The 19,035-nt window shown below is 41.4% G+C and overlaps 2 protein-coding genes across 4 annotated transcripts in view; one reads left to right on the top strand and one right to left on the bottom strand.

The window, feature by feature from the left end:
- The window catches only part of NAA35 (N(alpha)-acetyltransferase 35, NatC auxiliary subunit), a 48,242-nt gene extending 39,229 nt beyond the window's left edge, over positions 1–9,013 (top strand). For all 3 annotated transcript variants that reach the window (XM_015419281.1, XM_015419283.1, XM_015419282.1), the window contains exons 20-23: positions 2,497–2,637; positions 3,180–3,302; positions 4,267–4,347; positions 8,686–9,013. In XM_015419281.1, coding sequence (XP_015274767.1) covers positions 2,497–2,637; positions 3,180–3,302; positions 4,267–4,347; positions 8,686–8,745 — 405 coding nt within the window. In that variant the 3' untranslated portion in view covers positions 8,746–9,013. The remainder of the gene's footprint in view (positions 1–2,496; positions 2,638–3,179; positions 3,303–4,266; positions 4,348–8,685) is intronic.
- Positions 9,014–10,293: 1,280 nt separating this feature from the next.
- GOLM1 (golgi membrane protein 1) overlaps positions 10,294–19,035 on the bottom strand; it is a 56,052-nt gene continuing 47,310 nt past the window's right edge. The window contains exons 8-10 of the mRNA XM_015419284.1: positions 14,355–14,681; positions 11,108–11,236; positions 10,294–10,739 (exon numbers count right to left, since the gene is read on the bottom strand). Of these exons, the coding sequence (XP_015274770.1) occupies positions 11,121–11,236; positions 14,355–14,681 (443 nt within the window). The 3' untranslated portion in view covers positions 10,294–10,739; positions 11,108–11,120. The remainder of the gene's footprint in view (positions 10,740–11,107; positions 11,237–14,354; positions 14,682–19,035) is intronic.

Genomic DNA, 19,035 nt, shown 5'->3' with positions numbered 1-19,035 from the left:
AATATGGGCAGGGAGGCTACTAAATATTTTTATGGACTACTTTCCATGGTTTTATCTGAAAGGCCAAAGTGTCTGATAAGAAGGTGGTATTTCTTCCAAATGACTACAGTAAAAGCTCACAATCTTCTGTAGTGCTGGAGCACTAGTAAATCTTAATTACACATGGATTTATTTTTACTGTCAGCTTGTGGAGAACAGACAAGCGATCTGAATCTGTAACAACAACATTAAGATACAAAGCTACTCCTTGCTCACATTAATACTTCCCACAACATTTTGCGTGAGTGCAGAAGTGCTCTCTATTCCATCCTTCTCATATCCCTTTGAGAAGGTAATTATACTGAAGCTGAAACCATGACTTCCCAAGACTCCACAACTGGACCCAATCTCTTTTTCTTGGAGCCCACATTTTGTATTCCTTCAGTGTCTCTCGTGAATGGGGCGGGGCGGGGCGGGACAGAATAAATGAGTTTTTCCTTTCAGGAGCCCGAGTTTCAAAGGCTCGGCTTCGAGGCGACCAGCCCAAGTGCACAGGAACACGTCCTTCCTCCTAGGCCAGAGAGTGTGAGGGAAGGTTTCAGGGGCTTGTTTGCCTCCTTACACGCAGCCCTAAGCCTTCCCCCCCGGGTGCCTGGGACCGTAGGCAGGAAAAGAAGAATAGCGTGGCAAAGAATAGAGCCTTACTGAAGGGCGGATAAGAGGGAGGAAGAGCAGAAAGGCGCAAATAAGGAAAGTTTCTCTCACCCAGTCTCGGAGCGAGGAGGCCCGCCTCCCCCTTGCAGCCACCCTCGAGTGCAGCGAGTACCGGGAGTTCAGCTCTGGGCTCCTCGCTGGGCTCACTGCAGCTTAGGTGGTAGCGTTGCTCCTGCCGCCACAGCTAGCACTGGGCTCGCTGGCCGGCCGGCTGCTCCTCCAGCGTGCCTGCAGGCTCCCTGGCCACTCATCTCCTGCCTACCTGCTGTCTCCGGGTGCCCCGGGCTGCTGAGCCGTACCCAGCCTAGCTCCCTCCATTGCAAGCAAGCAAAAGCGGGGCAGGGAGGGAAGGGAAGGGGGAGTGAGCCGGGCTACTCCGGACCTGGGTAGCTGGGCGGGCGCAGCACAGCAGCTTCAGCAGCTGCCCCAGTCCATCTCTGAGCAGGGGCGCTTGGAAGCCCTGGCTACATGGCGCGTGCGGCGGCTGCAGGGCTCGACCGGGGCCCCTCCTCGCGTGCAAGTGCACTGCTGCCCTCTTGCCAGCTGTTGGGCTTAGGGCAGCAACAGGGGGGAGGGAGGGAGGGAGGAAAAGCCGAAGATTGGAGAGGGGCTCGTAAAAATCACGCGGGGGGGGGCGCGGTACCCTCTTTCTCCCGCGCCAGCTTCTCCCCCGTCCTGTCCCAAAGCCTCATCCATGCCTCTCGAAAGCAGCCGGGCAGGCACCTCCGGCTCCTCCTTCCAGGCCGGGGACCCGCCTTCCAGCTTCACACAGCTTCCCCAAACGCGGCGGGGGAAGGGGGATTAGTGGAAGGAAGGAGCTGAAGGCGAGCGCAGGGAAGGTCTTCCATAGAAACTTCGGGCCTGATTGAGACGATGCAGCATTGTCCGGAAGCACACGACGAAGCCCCGCCCCCTCGCACTTCACCATGGGGAACGGCGATCCCTCGCGTTCCCCCCCGAAACGACCCCTGCTTCTCAGTTAAGAAGAATTGGTTAGCTCTGATTATGGCTAATGACAGTGCCAATATAATAGCTAACTGTGGGTTGGGCCCAGGAGGGAATATGCACTGCAGAAGAGTAGGAACATGCAATTCAGTAATCTGTTCCCAACTGCTTAAGAATTTTGCAGTATTTATTTCTGCACTGGCATATAAAGTAATATTTTTCAGAGTATTGGATTAGTTTGTCAATATAACTGTTTTGAGTTAGTTGAACTTTCGCATTTAAGTGGAAAGTTGCCAAGCGAAAGCGTTTATAGTTTGTAGTTTTAAAGAAATTGAAATGTGTGCTGTGTATTGGCAAACTTGCACGTGCATTCCATATTAGAAGGGTCTTTCCTTGCAGTCCTAGTATTCTGGTGTTGTGTTGAAAGATGTGTTGAAATATTTATTTATTTATTTATTTATTTTTCACTTTTGTATCCCACCCTCCCCAATGGGCTCAGGGCGGCTCACAAGGGCAAGGTAATCAGCCGTGCCATAAATAAACATCTAAAACATAATAAAAACGACTAACACTAAAAAAAAACAACGGTGCTCAGTCACTGATATCATATGTAGATAATTTATCTCTGAGGTGCCAGAATATTAAATATGTATCTATCATAGTTCCTCTCAAAACAGTGACAGATAAGTGGAAAAATCTGACACATTTGAATTCATTGCATTTATTTTTGTATGGCAATTTTTAAAGCAACTTTGTGTGTGCATGGGCTCAGACCAGAGCTTGTATGTGCTATATTGTACTAAGCAAATTTCTCATTTTGCTGGTTTCTCTTCCTCTATTTCCTTCTTTTTCCTGAAGACTATGATCGCTTTTGACATGGATGGCAAAGTGAGAAAACCAAAGTTTGAACTTGATAGTGAACAAGTACGGTATGAGCACAGGTTTGCCCCATTCAACAGTGTGATCACACCGCCGCCAGTGCACTATTTACAATTCAAGGTGAATCACAGTCATTTGTTGAGGATATTTACATATTGCAGCAACTTAAACGATTTCCTTTTTCACTTCCTCCACAATGGGCCGTATTCACAAAAAGGATGTATTTCTCTCCCTTGGACTGGAGGCCCACAACTTGCTTGGAGCTCCCCATAGTCAATAGCCAGAGTATATTGCAGACATTTCCTGTTGGTCTGCTTGCCTTGGAAAAGGCACGAGTTTAAAAGAAATGTAAAATTGTTCTTAAACTTTCATGTAGACTTGCAAAGCAGAGTGTCTTTCTTTTTTAATGTTGTGAACAAATAGTTATATTTTATTTATTGTAAGCCACCTTGAACTATAAGGAAAGGTGGGATATAAATGTTTTAATAAATAAATTTATTTACCAGTGTTAAAACTATATTACAACTACACATTATTCTGCTTTAATAAATTGTGAGATCTGTGGTGCTAAAATGTAATGCAATTAGAACCATTGTAAAGAGGCTTTATTCTTTTCTCTCTTTTGGGTAACAATTTTAAGATACTGTTTTTCTAATATTTAGGAAATGTCTGATCTAAACAAATATAGCCCACCTCCTCAGTCCTCTGATCTCTACATGGCAGCTAGCAAGCACTTTCAGCAAGCAAAAATGATACTGGAGAATATCCCTAATCCAGATTATGAGGTGAGACTTTTTTGAAACATGAGAATAAACTGTTGGTAGATGGATGAGCTGTGATTTATTAGAAAATGGTTTTAATGGTTTCTGATGAAATGTGCATAAGCTACATAACTCTGTAGACTTACCAGTTTCTTTGCATATAATTAGTATCGAGGAAGGACAGTTTATGCAAATTTTGCCTAACCACTAATATGTACTTCCAATCGGAAAGTACCTGAAATCCACATAGATTGGGGGGGGGGGGTTTGGCAGGTTGGGATGGAGTCTTCTGCCTTTGGGTCTCTGGACTGCCCTTGACTTTCCAAATAGAGTGTAGGAGGTCTCTGTTTTGGCATGCTTATAACAAAAGAAAACACTTTTCTTTATACCCCTGCTCTTTTCCAGTTCCCAGAATAGTTGTCTGAGGCTACTGTATGCCTAACTTTGTTTTGGTCTGACACATTCTGTAATGGAGTTGTTCATCTGGGTGTGTATGCACCTCTTAAATTCATCAGTTGATTGTTGTTTCATTGCCATTAGGTGGATTGTAAAATAATTGTGTATTCTGTTGAGCTGCGTATTCAATGCTGGCACATGGTTGTCCTCTCTGTATCACTTCTAGTTTGCCATTGTACATGGCTGTTTCTGTTTATCCTCTTGGATTTTCTTCAAGACCTGTCTGTTCCCTCTACTCATAGTTACCTATAAGCTGGGGAACCAGCTGTATGGCAGTGGCTTACCTACTGCCTTCACAACCTATTCTAGCATGGGATCTGCATAAACGATTATCAGCCCTGTTTGTTCCTCAGTGTGAAAAGCGAATTTTTTTTAGAGAGAATATTTTTGAAAAGTTATGGGAGTGTGTTGGAGATCATGTATAAAATGCTTTGTCTGTTTGTTGCATAGTTTTGAAGTAAGCATTAACTGTTGTTGATCTCTCAGTATTTCCTGTCTGCAAATTATGTGAAATTTAAATATTTCTATTTAGGTCAATCGAATTCTTAAAGTTGCTAAACCCAATATTGTGGTCATGAAGTTGCTGGCAGGAGGGCACAAAAAGGAGTCTAAAGTAAGTAAATCATAATTAAATTGCTTTAGAAAACATAATAGAGAAACATGTAGGCATCCAGATGTAAGTCATCATGACCCTCAATTCCAGTTCTTACTAATTTATTTACAACTATATATAGAACAGGTAGAATACCTATTTATAAGAAAAGGAATAGAGAGGACCCTGCCAATTATAGGCCAATTAGTCTGCTGAGCATAACAAGTAAGTTCTATTCGAAACATTTACAATGGAAGCTAAAAGATTGGATGGAGCAGGAAGGTTTTTTAGGACAGGAACAAGCAGGCTTTAGAGAGAGACCATCGTATTTAGATCAATGTGTGATACTGAACCATTTAATTTTTTTAAATTGATATTTTATTAAGTGTATATATATCTATATCCAAATATTTTATGCATAACACTTCATTTTTCATATTCTCCTCTTTCTAAGTATCAAATTAAACATTGAAAGCATATAAGTACTCTCTATCCTCGTTATCTTATTCCGTTTCTTTACCCACTAGCCCAAACCACTGTACAGCTTCCTCTAATTCATGATCTAAACATTATTACATTCTTCTTTAAGTTATTCAAGACTTCTATACTTCTTTTGCTGGATTCCCTCCGTGCATCCTTATTTTATACGTATAGTCTATCTTCTTCCATACCTATAAAGGAAAGTTGAACGGGGTTGCCTCCAAAACTGGGTGCTGCAGAGGGAGCCTCTGTAACAGGAGAAAACCCTCCTCCCTCTTATCAGAGGTCTGGGGGGGCACACCCTTCCCCTCCTTGCTATGCCGTTGGCTTTAGCTAGTCCATTCCTATTGTCTATTTTCCATTATTATTCCCACTCATCCTATCTACTAACTTTAACTTACTCTATATACTAACATACTATCATACAAACTCTAACTTACTTTATGGATTACATTCTACCTCTCTGCTTCAAAACATAATATCACAGTTCGAACACTTCCATTCCTTAATTTGTTTACCGCCTCTACTAAATTTTTTCCTGTAATTTCATTATATGCAGTGAACGTTTTGTTTTCCAAATTAACCACGAGATGTCCGAGCGGCAACCATCTGTACTGAATTCCTTTGTCTCTGAAAATTTTTGCTGTTTCCTTAAGACGTCTTCTTGCGATGATTGCCTTAGCTGGAATGTCAAGAAACAGATACACAATCGTGTCCTCCAGGCTCAGGCCCTGCTTGTCTCCCACGATTGCAAAAAGTTTATTCTTCGTCTGGACCTGTTTAAATTCTATGATAATATCAGGGGAAGCGTTTTCAGGAGCCTTTTTGGGGATACTTAGCTGGAAGGCAGAGCTGATGATCCCTTCAGAAGATACTGCTTCTCCTGCTCCTAGAAGAATCTGAGTCAGCCATTTGTTTGAAGCTGCAGTGAGATTTTCTTTTTCACCTAAGTTTACAGATACCCCACTGAGTTTAACCTTTTCTCTGTTTTGTTTCCTGGCGTATGATCTTATTCTTGGCCCATATCTCAAATTCCTTAAAATCTTTAATGTCGTCTGCATTCTTTTTTGCCGAGTGAAATGGTGATTCAGCTTTCCTCTCTGTCATTTTCAATGCTGCGGTGAGCTCGTCTAAATTCTTATTTATAGGCTCAATTGTTTGTTTGAGCAGCCCAAATTCATTTTTTAACTGTCCGACCTCTCCACTCAGTGACCTTAAATCATTCTTGATTTCGTTTCTTATCTCTGTTAGGGCATGCAATAACACAGTCTGTTCGCTTTGGTCAGGGTTACTCCCCCCTACCGCCATTCCCTCTGACAGAGACGCCTCTAGGTCTGAATCATCTGAGTGTTCAGAGTCAATATTACTCTTTTGGGGAGGTCTATAAGAAGGATTTTTAGTACCTTTCTTTGCTCTGGTCCTTCCCATAGCTGGCATTGGTATTTGTTCCAAACTTGGCTGTATTTTCTGGAAGCAGAGTTCTAATTTTTCCATGGGAATAGCAGGAGCTGGAAGGGATGCAGCCAGCCGGAAACTCAGCCACCACGCCCCCCCCCCATTTAATTCTCTTCAAACTCTTTAACCTCCTTGTATGCAGCTTTTATAGATTTTAAATCTGTGTTTGATTCTATTTCAAAAACTACCTTATGGGAAAATTTGAAATCCTATTGGTGCCTATTGTTCCTATTGACAGTTGTCCATAAAAATACTTTTATGAGGGTATGATGTAATCCACAGGGTTATGTAACAAAGATGATTAGTTAAGAACATAAGAGACGCCAATGTTGGATCAGGCCAAAGGCCCATCCAGCCCAACACTCTGTATCACACAGTGGCCAGAAATACCAGTGCCATCAGGAGGTCCACCAGTGGGGCCAGGACATTAGAAGCCCTCCCACTGTTGACCCCCCCAGCACCAAGAAGACAGAGCATCACTTGCCCCAGAGTCCCTATCTATACCTTGTGGCTAATAGCCACTGATGGACCATATGCTTATCTAATTCCCTTTTGACGCCGTCCATGCTTGTAGCCGCCACCACTTCCTGTGGCATTGACACTTAACAAGATAACGTTGAGACCTTACATCAAATATTTAAATATCTGTAATCATAGAAGAATTTTACCCTTTTAAGGTATAATGTCATAAAAAGGTAAAGGTTTCCCTTGCTCAAAAGCTAGTTGCATGCCTCTATGGGGCAGTGCTCATCTCCATTTCCGAGCCAAATTGCCAGTGCAGTCTGAAGACATTTCCATGGTCATGTGGCCAGCATGACTAAACACCGAGGTGCACAGAATGCTGTTACCTTCCCACCAAAGCAGTACCTATTTATCTACTTGCAGTTTCTTACTTTTGAACTGCTAAGTTGACGGGAGCTCACTCTGTCACATGGCACTAAGGTCTCGAATTGCTGAGCTACAGACCTTCCAGTCTGCAGCTTAAGCGTCTTAACCTCTGAGCCACCGCGACCCCTTATAATGCCTTACCCTCAGCTGTGCTGGAGGCCAGATTTATTAAATCGCTGAGGAAAAGTTGGAACATGTAATTTTTTATTGTATTTTACATCATAAAGCCTGGTTAAGCCTATTTTTAATTCCTACTACTGCAATAGAAGGATACTTTTGTCAATTATGCTGGCAATTAATAATGAAAAGTTGACTAGGATGGTTTCCAAATTTGGTTGGTTGGTTGGCATACCGAACTAGGAAAAAGATAAAGAAGTACAGATAGGCCTAGATTTATTTTTAACCTTTGATTTTAATATTAATTTTTACCATTTCTGTATTTGAAACTTTTAGATTTCTGTATATTATTTTAGCTATTGTTATAATTTTACTGTTCTTTTACCTGTTATTTACTTGCCTCGTATTGTATTGTTTGCTGGTCTATGACCGTAATAATAAATTGATAGTGAAACATGTAGACAAAGTGGCCTATATTCTATCCACTCCCTTCAGCAAAATTTGAAGTTGTTATCCTAAAGATCTTTCCTTTGACCGTTCTTCTGAAGAGCCATTTCAGTCAGAGAAAAGCTCCTCATACTGGAGGAAAGCTACAAATTGTGCTGAGTGGAGGGGTTATACATTATAAAGAGGAGGATCATAGCTGATGGGTTTATTTTAATTAATACATACAGTATGTAACCATGCATATGATCCCCTTTAAGAAGGTATATGCACAGAAGAAACTACTACTGGAAATACATTCACATAAAAGTTTAAGTTAAGATGACCCCTGCTTTTTTTGATGGCATGCCTGTGAAAAAAACTAGTCTTCAGTTTGAATAGCGTGTAATTGATAAATCAATTAACATGGCAGATGCCAAATGACCTTTAGTGATCATGTTGCAATAACTACACCATAATAATCTGTTATCTTAGGCACCTTAGCAGACTACTGAAGCCCTCTTAATTGTATTTAGAATTGCAGCTTTATATATATATACCATAAAAATACAACACAATCTTGAATCAGCCTTTCTCAAATCTTAATACATTGAGAGCAGGAGGAGCTAGCTAGAGTGGTTTTAATACATGAAGAATATAAGAGGTAAGAAACGTACTAGTTGCAGAATAAGGGTTATGTAAAAAAACAAACACCTGGATTTTTTGGGTTCGGGTATATTAAACCTGAAAAATATTGGTATTTCCCAAATCTGAATGGTATGGTATTTGGATTCAATAAATATTCAGGATTGCCAATATTTTTGGCTCCATTATACCCTGGGGGGGGGGCATTATAATCAATGGTCCCCATAGAGTATAATAGAGAATTGATCTAGGGCTCTGTGGGGGTGGTTTTCTGAGGTAGCACCAAATTAATTACAGCACAGAAGTAATTTAGTTGTAAAATAATTTTTTTAATTTGTTTTTTTCTTTTAGGTTCCTCCAGAATTTGACTTCTCTCCTCACAGATACTTCCCAGTAGTGAAACTTGTTTGAAAGAAGAGCAAATGTTCTGTAACTTGTGCAACCAAGAGCTGCCTCTGGTATGCTCTTTTATATACTGTGCTCAGAAGGGACATGGTGCTCTTGGACAAAAGTACAGTTGTGCTAAAAAAACCCTGTACTCTGACTTCTTTACATGGTCTGAGTGACAGCTGCTGTTTTAAAGTATCTTGTACAATGTTCTTCTGCTGGAAATGGTTTTATCAACTACATTGTTGAAGCACTGTTTGATTTTATTACAGACTTATAAATAATTTTTATGAATTGTATTGAGCATTTGTAAACATTTCATAACACACTTAAGAATAGGTTATTAAGGGAGCTGTTACATTTTTATGCACAGAGTTGAACCTTAAACAAAACCGGTCCTGAAAATTCCTGGTGCTGCATATTTTATCTTACTGAATTTTGGTTAACTTGGAAGTTTAAATTTCCCCCCTCTCAGCTTTTAGAGAGGTTGTGACTAGAATACTTAACAAGGAGAAGTTGAACCCGTTTGATTTGTTTTAACCACTGCTGATGCTTAAAGCTTCAACCCATTACTTTTTACCCGGAATTAGACATTGTACAGTCTTCTAATTTAAAATTCTGTTTTATACAGGCACAAATGTTTCTTAAAGAGTAGGAATTGGGTTGTTTTAATAGGGTTATGGCTATGCAATTAAAGAGTCCCAGATCTTCTGTTAGGCAATTCTTATATCTCATGTGTTTGGTGATACCTAAAACCAGCTGTGACACTTTCAACTAGTCTGCGAATAGGTTATATCAGGAATAACTGATAACATACTTTACAGAATTGTACACAGTTCGCCTGAGTGCAGTGCTTTATTCGATAAAGGAATACTGCTAACAAGAGTGGTAAACGCATTAGACTGATCATAGCTCTTATTCCCAGAAAACATTCATGTTGACAAACACATGGCTCAGTTTTATTAACAGTAATCAAAAATCAAACGAATTTTTGTACAGAAATGAAAATTTACAGTCAACTTTAATATTATAATAAGTAATCTGTCCTTGTGGCAATAGAAGGTACTCTTGTTACACCTCTGTTACCCTTAGTTTTAAGACACATCTCTGTGACAAGTGAGATTAAGGTCATGCTGAACAACCAAAAAGTGCTTATGAGCAATATTAATACCATGCCCTTTTCCAGTCTGTGATACAGTTACAGTAGTGCAGGTCTTCATTTTAAATTTGAACAAGATATGTATAACAGTAACACACCTGGGGCTTGTGAAAAGACTGCAAGTTTATTCCACTCAGTGGATCATAAGAACATGGTCATACCAAAGATAATGTCAGGATAAAAAATCCACTTTACTGAAGTCTAAAACATTAGTGCATAAATTAAGCATAGTTATGTTCAAGCCCTGTTCTATCCAAAGAACATGCAGTCTGAAAGAGGAATTAAGAGAATATACTTACAGCCCAATCCATATTTATTTAGAAGTCCCTCTCATTCCAGTTGAATTTATCAAAACAGGTAGAAGAGTGTAAACTTATAAAACAGATCTGTCTGAATTCACTACTATGAACAGAAAACTACAAACATAGAATGGTTATTCAAAGAAATTTACCTAACTTGGGTTGCTGGAAGAGGCATTAGCAGTATTTCTAAAGCTAAAGGTCACTTATGAACTTCCACTAACAACTTCCAGACAAGGTTTGGTTTTCTAGAAAAAAAACCAAAATAGCCTTCTGAAGACTAACAGCACAGACAACTTTCTTCCTCCTGAAATGTTACAACAGCAAAATTCGTGTGTAATACCACTATATTACTACTTTTTGTTTAAAGCCAGGATTCAATTCTTAACAGAGTAACAGCTAATTTAAACAAATCCTAGCAGTGAGATTCTATTTGGGCTTTTCAAACTTTGAGGAGCTGAGCTGGTTTCAACTGTTTTTTGCAGTGTCACATGCTGACCTCCTTCTTCACAGCTTCTGTTGATGTTCCAGTAATTCTGCATATATGGATATTCAGGATACTGAAATGAAAGGAACTTTAATGTAATTCTAATTATATTGAGTTTGAATGACAGTGTATCTGTAATAATATTTATATACAGACCAGCAATGCCTGTCCTTGTAGGATTATGCAAAATCTATTTTAACAATTGTGATGAAGAACTTTTTCTTCCCACAAAAGTACATCAGCAAGTAGTGTCTAATTTTTATTTGCTTTAAAATCGGCCATCTGATTTCATTTTGAATTAAAAATGAATATTTAAGAAATTGTTGCAGTAATCAAACAGGATTGATCAAGCATAGATAAATTCTCTGCAAAAGTATTTAGAACTCCTTCAGTGAACAAGTTCTTAGAACAATGCAGAAACAAAAAGATAGGAAGGTTTACCATTCAGAGTATGTTAATGTTCAACAAGGGCAGCTTGTTTATCTGTTTCAGACTCTGCCTCATTCATATCCACCAAATTATAGTCTGTGCTTTTGTTACGCTGTCTTGCTGTCTTGCTTCCCAGTTCACCTGCAAAGACAAGTGCAAACCAAACCTATGCATATCTATTTTAAGAACTGAAGAGAAGAACAGTTTACTGCAATAGTATTCTAAAATTTAAAACCGGGGGGGGGGGGTTGCCCCATTCGCTTTCAGTTTCACAGTAATTATCATAAAAAGGGTTAAAATATTAGCAATATCTTGACATTTTTTGTTTTTATTTGAAACAGGAAGATTTTCTGAGAAAAATACTTAGATTAACTTCTTTAAAGTACAGGTGTACACTATAGTTGTAGCATCCAATTTCTGCCGATTTTATTTATCTACTTCATTTAGAACATGGTCATTGATCTAGTCTCTGGATCATTCTTCTCTACACCAGGAAGCAGATTCATAAAGCCACTCTTTCTCCTATGCCCAAAATAGAAAATATTGCAGGTTTCAGTATCTGACTGCTTTTTCAATTTCAAGTGGTTGCTTGTTTGAAAGCCAGGGAGGTACTATAAGTGATGTGGATTTTTGGGGAACTTGATCAAAAAGTGTTCTGATTCAAAATTAAATATGTAATTTTAAAATAATTTAAATGTTTAAATAATGTTAGCAAGGAAAGAAAGCAAATATACCATGTACAAACCTGGACTATGTCTATGCTTCATATCCCCCATTTGGCCCATCTAACATGAGTGGTTTGCAGCACAACAGCCCTGACATAAACACAACTGACTATAGTTAACTTACTGTCTCTACCACATACTGCTTCTTAATGTGTTAGTTTTAAGCAGATTACTAAGATAAAATGAACTAGACCACATTTACATGGCTGCAAAAATCAATCACAAATGCATAAAAATTTCCACGCTTGCCTAATGTGGGGCAGAAAATTAAAATGTTCTGCCCCACATCACTGCAGATGGCAGAGTGCTAGTCTGTCACATACTTACCCCCCACTAGAGGCAGTAAAAAACAAATATTCCTATAAGATACCCTTCACTTTGGATAAATTTAAATAGGCAAACTAGAAAAGGGGCTATGGCTTCATGGTAGAGCATCTGCTGTGCATGGAGAAGGTCGCAGCTTCAATTCCCCAGCATCTCTAGTTAAAAGGACTGGGTAGTAGTAGATGTGAAAGACCTCTGCCTGACACCATGGAGACAATACTGACCTTGATGAACCAAGGGCATGATTATAAGGCAGCTTCATGTGCCCATCACATGCTACAGCACACTATCCCAGAGAAAAGCTGCTAACAAATGCTTCCATGAAGTAGCATTCGGTACAGAAGCACTAATCTCTCGTGGCACATATTAGTACAACTGTGTGGTGCATCTCTCTTTCACCACTTATTCTTGAACAGTGTAGGGTGAAGACTAAGTAGGCTAATCTAATTAAGTAAGAATCTTAAACACATTGCACTGTTTCATGGAGCATTTCTGCACAGTTCTAAGCTTCTAGACTACACCCATAGCATAGTCTCCTACTATACCAGCACAACTCAGGTGTAGATACTGTAACAACAGCTCCTGCCAAGAAAACCAAAGTGAGAAAACTCTGTTTACAAAGTGAAGTAAGATGATAGTTACCTAAAAACAACTTTAGGGGATCAAACCAAGCTCTTTCTCTTCCAGCATTCTGTTTCCAGGGCTGGCTAGACAAAACCCTCCAGTTAAGGCAATTTAACTGTTCTTCACCTCAGCTACTCAGATACACTGCCTCTAAATATGTTTTGTTTAGTCTAATATTTATTTCGTCTAATACCTGTTTATATACCAATCCCTCCTTACATTTATCTAATGGAGAACATATTATTATAGGGATTTTGCTTCTAGAGATCTGCACATATTTTTTCCAGACAACACTTTTCAAAATCTGGTGAGAATCTGAAAAAGTTTACTTCAAAATTGTAAAAATTTAAGGTTTCATGTTACCCCCTCAATGTTAACTAGGCTGGGCGTGGACTGGCTTATAGACCTAATTTCATTACAGAGTGGGTCTGGTTCGTGCAATCACGCCACTCGCAAACCACCCACGGAACACCATGTTTCCCACGGAGGTTCGTGCGGTCTGTGGGAGTGGTCCATGAGCCAGACATGCTAGTGCAGAGGATTGCCACAGCAATGGGGGATTTCCTCACTGAGGCACAAATTGCCTTCCCTTCCCTTCAAATTGCCTTCCCAAGCATGCCGATTCTGCAGTGTGACTTTGGGGAGTGAAGGAGGGATATGTTTAAATGCCTCCCCTCCCCTTTCCCAGTCACACCGCAGATGCAGCACGCTTCCAGGAGTGAAGGAAAGGCAATTTGAAGAGAAGGTAAGGTATGACTTTGGCGAGTGAAAGGGGGGGCATGTTTAAATGGCTCCTCTTCCCCAGTCACGCTGCAGCAGTGGCATGCTTCCAGGAGTGAAGGGAAGGCAATTTGAAGAGAAGGTAAGGCGTGACTTTGGAGAGTGAAGGGGGACATGTTTAAATGCCTCCTCTCCCCTTTCCCAGTCACGCTGCAGCGGTGGCATGCTTCCAGGAGTGAATGGAAGGCAAACTGGGAGTGTGCTGCCGCTGCAACGTGACTTTGGAGAGTGATGGGGGCATGTTTAAATGCCTCCCCTTCCCCAGTGGTGCCGCAGCAGTAGCACACTCCCTCACTCCTGGAAGCGTGCATCAGTGAGTGAAGGGACAGCATTTTGAATGCCTTCCCTTCATGAACCCAACAAACCACAACCCGGTCCATTAAACATGAAAGTCCATGGAGGTTCATTGTAAATCCCACAAACAATGAACCTCCACAGACTTCCATTTTTTTGGTCCGTGCCCACCCCTACTGTTAACTGAATTATTGTAAGCAGGAGTTGGCTGGTTCAGGATTGAATACCATACCCAAAATACCTCAAAGTGAATGTGAATGGCAATTTGTATATAATTTCCATGAACATGGTAGATGCCAAGCTGTAGGTGACAGATGAGGTGTACTTGCTCAACAGGTGTTCCTACAAGTGTGGCTAATGGGGTGTAATACTTTTTGGGTGTGTGGGGATTTTTTTTCTCCTCGTGATATTTATTCTCTGAATTGCATCAGGTACTTTGGGAAAGAGATGGTATAGAGATATCTAAACAATAAAATCTGAATCAGTACTTGGAAAGTGAGCTTTCTACTAACCATCCTTACTGATCTCCTGGTCATCCTGCTGCAGATCATCATTTAACAGTTGCTCTCGTTCAACTTCTTCATCATCTGTATTTGCCTGATTGGTATCTTGATGTCCAACAGGTTCTGGCCATCTGCCATTCTGCCCTTCTACTAAAACCTCACCCTGTGCGTTTCTAATATCCTCATATGGATTCTGTTCTGTGCCAGGTTCTGGATGCAGTTCCTTGTTATCTCTGCTAGGCTTAGCAAGTACTGGTGGATGGTCCTCATCAGCAGGATGCTTTTCTTCTTCTTTTGAGGGCTCTTCTTTATTTATGGCAACAACATCATCATTTCCTTATGCAAATAAGTGCAAAATCACAATTAGAATATAACCCTTTAGAAAACAGCAAAATTAAATATGTCCAATCATTACTTCACAAAACTGCAACTTAAAAACATTTAATAAGAAAAACTGAAGATTCTAAGGAATAAGCTTTGCTGTTTGTAAAAGCCAGCACTGTGTAGTGGTTAGAGCAGAGGTGTCAAACATACAGCCTGCAAGCTGGCATATGTGATGAGGTATGTGTGGTTGAAGCTGTAACAAAAGAGGAAATGGCTAGGGGGCAAGGCTAAGAGGCTGAGGTAAAATCATGAGGGGGGGGGGATGGCAGCGAAGTTGGAGAAAAGAGGAGGCATGTTTTTCCCCTCCCACCTCCTCCAACCCACAGCTCAGCAAGGAGGGCGGGGGGCAGAGCTGAACGGCCAGTGCTGCCACCACCATACCAACCAGTTTTATGTGTTTTCAAATGGCAAACATGAGGGAGGTTGGCAACAACATCATCATTTCTTGAGAGCCAGTTTGGTGTAGTGGGTAAGTGCACGGACTCTAATCTGGGAGAACCGGGTTTGATTCCCCACTCCTCCGCTTGCACCTGCTGATGTGACCTTGGGTCAGTCACAAGCTCTGGCACAGCTGTTCCTGAAAAAGAGCAGTTTGTGTCAGAGTTCTCTCAGCCCCACCCACCTCACAGGGTGTCTGTTGTGGGGAGGGGAAGGGAAAGGAGTTTGTAAGCCGCTCTGAGACTCCAAGTGAAGGGCGGGGTATAAATCCAATCTCTTCTTCTTCTTCTTCTTCTGTTAAGATTTTGATGGACTGTATCTGTGGCTCAGAATAGTGCTATTGATATCCCATCTACTCCTGGAAATTTGTTTCTCCCAATTGATCTCAGTGTAGCTTTCATTTCACTTTCTAAAACTGTATGTTCTTCTTCAACACATTCTTCTTGGAAGAAATATGTCATCCTTTCACCTCTTTTGTATAGTTCTTCAGTGTACTGTTCCCATCTTTTCTTTATTTTGTCTTGTTCAGTTAATGTATTTCTATGCTGATCTTTCAGCATGCCTAACCATGCTTTAAATTTCTTTTTGATTTCTTGGATCTTATGGAACAGATCTCTTGTTCTTCCTTTTTGTTGTTCTCTTCTATTTCTTTACACTGCTATTATAATAGTTCTCTTTGTCTCTATGTGTGAGTTGCTGAAATGATGCATGTAGGCTTTTGATTCTGTTTCTGTCACACCTTTTATTTTTGCTTCTCATCTATCTTTAGCAATTTTAAGAGTTTCATCACTCATCTATCAAGGCTTTTCTTCTGGCTACAAGAACAGTCTTTGCCATCAACACATAGTTCTTCTGGTTCACATTCACTTGAACTTAGTAGTGTAAATCTGTTCTTTACGTGGTCTTTAAACTTTTCAGGAATGTTGCTTGTATTTTGGCACCATGACTATCTTGGTGTTTTTTTCCAGCTTTATTCTAATTTTTGATATTAATCATTCAGTTCCTGGTCTTGTTTTATTTATTATTTATTTAATTTATATCCTGCCCTCCCTGCCAAGGCAAGCTCAGGGTGACTAACATAGTAATGTAAAACAGTTAAAACAGGAGTTGAATAAAATCAAGACAATACAGTTATGAATAGAAATATAAAATAGGTTTCCTTGCTCAAAATCCAGTCGAATCCGACTCTAGGGATGCGGTGCTCATCTCCGTTTCCAAGCTGAAGAGCTAACGCTGTCCAAAGACATTTCCGTGGTCATGTGGCTGGTATGACTAGACGCTGAGGCGCACAGAACGCTTTTACCTTCCCACCAAAGCGGTACCTATTTATCTACTTGCAATTTCTTGCTTTTAAACTGCTAGGTTGGCAGGAGCTGGGACCAGAGACGGGAGCTCACTCCATCATGTGGCACTCGGGTCTCAAACTGCTGAACTACCGACCTTCCGGTCTGCAGCTCAACATTGGTATCAGATGGCGGGCATAGCAGCATTCTCTGGTAACAGCTGGCTGACATTGTAGTCTGAGTTGCTTGGCTGTTAACAATGATGTTAATGTTGGTGTTGGGCCAGGGCTATAGTTGCTTGGGTGCGGCTCCCTAGTCGAAAGCCTGGTGGAAGAGCTCTGTCTTGCAGGCCCTGTGGAACTGTAAATGGTCCCACAGAGCCTTGATGTCTTCTGGGAGCTCATTCCACCAGTGAAGAGCTGCTACTGCAAAGAGAATAGAGCTTCATCTTCGGCTTCCTATTATATAATCTGATTACTGTATTGGCCATCTGGTGGAGTCCATGTATACAATCCTCTGTTTGATTGCCTGAAACATGTATTTACAATGAACAAGTTGTTGTCTTCAGACATCTCGCCTCATAAGTGGAGCAACTCCATTCCTTCTGCGTTTGTCATTCCCTGAGGAAAACACTTTGTCATTTTCTGATTGAAAATGTCCTAATCCAGTCCACTTTAGTTCGCTCACTCCCAGGATTGCAATTTTGAAACATTCCATTTCTTGTTTTACAAATTTGAGCTTACTTTGATTCATACTTCTCACGTTCCATGTTCCTACTGTATGCATTGAACAGCTTCAGACTTCCCTTTTTGCATCCATTCACATCAACAACTGAATGTCTTTTCGGCTTTAAGTCCAGTTGCATCATTAAGAATAGCATTTGTTGTAGTTGACCTCAGCTCTTCTCCAGCAGCTGATGGAGTGCCATCTGACCTGGGGGCTCCATCTTCCAGAACTATATCTTTTTTCATTTTGGATTGTCTCATCATAGGGTTTTCAAGGCAAGAGTTGGTCAGAAGTGGTTTACCATTGCCTGCTTCTATGCAGTACTAACCGGGGTTTGCTAAAGTGGTACTGCTGTTATCTACAAAAGATGCTCCGTCAGTGTCATCTTCTACTACTGCTGCTGCCCAGTAGCTACCATTTGAGCATTCCTCTGCCCCCATCACCATTGGAATGATCCATTCTCTTCTGCTGATATGGCCATTGATTCTTGAAGGGGGTTGATGCATCTTAGTCTGCTGCCCCAGCTGTGACCATTCCGCCTTGAATGACTCTGCTAGGAATTTAGACCCCATACCAGGGATGTCAAACTAATTTGTTATGAGGGCTGGATCTGACATAAATGGGACTTTGGCGGGCCGGGCTATAGGGTTGCCAACCTCCAGGTGGGGCCTGGGGATCTCCCAGAATTACAACTGACCTCCAGACTACAGAGATCAGCTCCCCTGGAGAAAATGGCTGCTTTGCTGACTTCCCACCCCCACCCCTAACTGTGCCATCCCTGGGCTCCGCACCCCATATCTCCTGGTATTTCCCAACCTGGAGTTGGCAGATAAGGGTACTTTCACACATGCTAAATAATGCAGTTTCAGTACACTTCGGCTACCGCTTGCAACTGGATTCTGCCATTTCATACAGTAAAATCCACTTGCAAAGTGTATTGAAAGGATGTTATTTAGTGTGTGTGAAAATGCCATTATAGAAATGGGGGTCTGCAAAATTCACAGGGGGGATCTTTGCTGAGCCTTTCCCAGTCCAACCATCAACCTTGAAGCCTGGCAGCAGCAGTGTCTCAGGTTGTGCAGAGAACACTACTTTACTTTCCCCAGCCTGCTCTCATGGTCAATGCTCAGAGCCTAGGATTCAAGGAGGAACATGAAATGGCCAGACATTGCAAGCTCCTTCCCCCCAAAGTCTACTCAGAGTGACAGTGGCTCTCCAGGGTCTCAGGTTAAAGTGTTTCTCATAATAAGCCACTGCCTGGTCCTTTTAACTGGAGGTGCCTACAAGCCAAGCAGAGGCTCTTCAACTGAGCCATGAAAACTTAATAGTAATTAAACACACACTACCCCCAAGAAGAATAGAGACCTGATAACCCAGAACTCTAGCAAACCCAGGGGGCCTCTGCTTCAAGCTCAATAAACACAAGAGAAAAGCCTCCACCCGGATGCAAAACAATGTTCAGCCAGCAAACTTAAACAAGGAACTCTAGCAGACCATGTGGCTGCTTAAACACAAGAGAAAAGCCTCCACCTGGATGCACGGTGTCTGAGACCAAGCCCCTCTCCCTCAGCCAACAAACTTAAACAAATAAACAACTCTAGCAGACCTATATGGCTGCTCCTTCAAGCTCAATAAACACAAGAGAAAAGCCTCCACCCAAACTCACAACAATATTTGTGACCAAGCCCCCTCCCCCTCAGCCAGCACACTTAAATAAGCAACTTTAGCAGACCCACGTGGCTGGGAACTAGGAAGTTTGGCAGCCCCGCCCTCTCCTCCCTGCACTCAGTGGCAGCTCAGAAGGGTTAGGACGGCCAGGGGAGGGGTGGACAGGGGGGAGAGAAGAGAGACGTGGGCTG

Source organism: Gekko japonicus, unplaced genomic scaffold, assembly GCF_001447785.1.
Source record: "Gekko japonicus isolate JY-2015 unplaced genomic scaffold, Gekko_japonicus_V1.1 scaffold133, whole genome shotgun sequence".
Taxonomy (NCBI): domain Eukaryota; kingdom Metazoa; phylum Chordata; class Lepidosauria; order Squamata; family Gekkonidae; genus Gekko; species Gekko japonicus.
The sequence above is the reverse complement of the archived record's forward strand: the minus strand, read 5'-3'. Positions and strand labels throughout refer to the sequence as shown.